General features: G+C 32.4%; 1 protein-coding gene across 2 annotated transcripts in view; it reads right to left on the bottom strand.

Moving 5' to 3' along the window:
• Positions 1 to 1181, bottom strand: part of MICU1 (mitochondrial calcium uptake 1) — a 251894-nt gene that overhangs the window by 155157 nt on the left and 95556 nt on the right. Inside the window, exons 5-6 of one of the 2 annotated variants that reach the window (XM_023509529.1) lie at positions 1056 to 1099; positions 301 to 468 (exon numbers count right to left, since the gene is read on the bottom strand). In XM_023509529.1, the coding sequence (XP_023365297.1) occupies positions 301 to 468; positions 1056 to 1099 (212 nt within the window). The remainder of the gene's footprint in view (positions 1 to 300; positions 469 to 1055; positions 1100 to 1181) is intronic. The other variant, XM_023509528.1, reaches the window with a different exon arrangement.

Genomic DNA, 1181 nt, shown 5'->3' with positions numbered 1-1181 from the left:
AAAAAAAAAAAAAAAAGAATATGTGGTTTTAAAAAGAGAATACTCACAGATGGAGGCCTTTAGGCACTATGACACCTGAATGGGAAAGGTAAGTTTTAGGCAGGTAGGCTTAGCTGAGTTCTCCCAAATTTAAGGCAGTTAACTCATTCTTTGCATTTGTGCCAAATAGCTCAACCCTTATTCTTAACCTTAGCAGGGTATGGAGTTTCATGTAATCACACAAGAATTGAAATAGTCCCTCAAAATCAATTTCTACTAACCCTGACCTCTCCCCCAACTAGACCTCTTTTGTGATCCTGCCTTTTTTAGCCACTTGATGACTTTCATTCTCATTTCCTTTTCTTTATGGTTTATAGAGCGATGCCTGGCTTGCTCGTCCTTCTGATGTGCTTTCTTCCTCCTCGTTAAAAATGACCATATATTTTCCTTTCTGACCCTGTGTAATGCTTTCTTTTTGGAGAATTTATCCTGAAAGGGAAAAACATGTTTAACTGACTACTTTCTGAGATTAATAAAATATAAAATTCCATTTTCTATATCTAAGAATGATTTCTTATGTGATTTATTCAAGTATAAAGAATTAAAAATAAGTATAATGAAAGCATATGCAAATCTGGAGTAGTCGTCATAATTATTACAAAAGGACTATAATGATTTTTGTAATTTTCTTGTTACAGCATCGGAAAGCTTGAGGAAGGTCACATCAGGTAAGTGTTTTTACTGTAAGAAATGCAAACATGGTATTGGGGGGCTGATTAGCCTTTATATGACTACTAAGTTAACATTCAAAAATTAACAAACATTGATTTACCCCTTCATATATACAGAAGGCAATCCATGAAAATTACTTTACCTGGAAAAATATAGAACTTTCTGCTTGATTCTTTTCTGTAGAAGCATTTGACAGCACAGGTACCCCAACTAAACATGTGTTTTTCATAAGATAAAGAGGTATTCAGGGATCTCTTATACATAATTCTGGAGAAACCTAAAAATTTTCTTATAAAATCTTAATAAACAACAGGATATATACATAAATGTCACAGTTTACTTACCTTTCCATCAAAGCGTTTTATTATATATTGATCTAGACCCAAGTCTAAAAAAGAAAAGAAAAAAATATTTAGTCACTGATCATAAGTGAAGTAAAACATATAAAATGTCAGCTCTCATTTTTGTTT

The sequence above is a fragment of the Otolemur garnettii genome, unplaced genomic scaffold (assembly GCF_000181295.1).
Source record: "Otolemur garnettii isolate 467f Iridium unplaced genomic scaffold, OtoGar3 scaffold00008, whole genome shotgun sequence".
NCBI lineage: Eukaryota > Metazoa > Chordata > Mammalia > Primates > Galagidae > Otolemur > Otolemur garnettii.
This window is presented reverse-complemented; position numbering and strand designations above follow the sequence as displayed.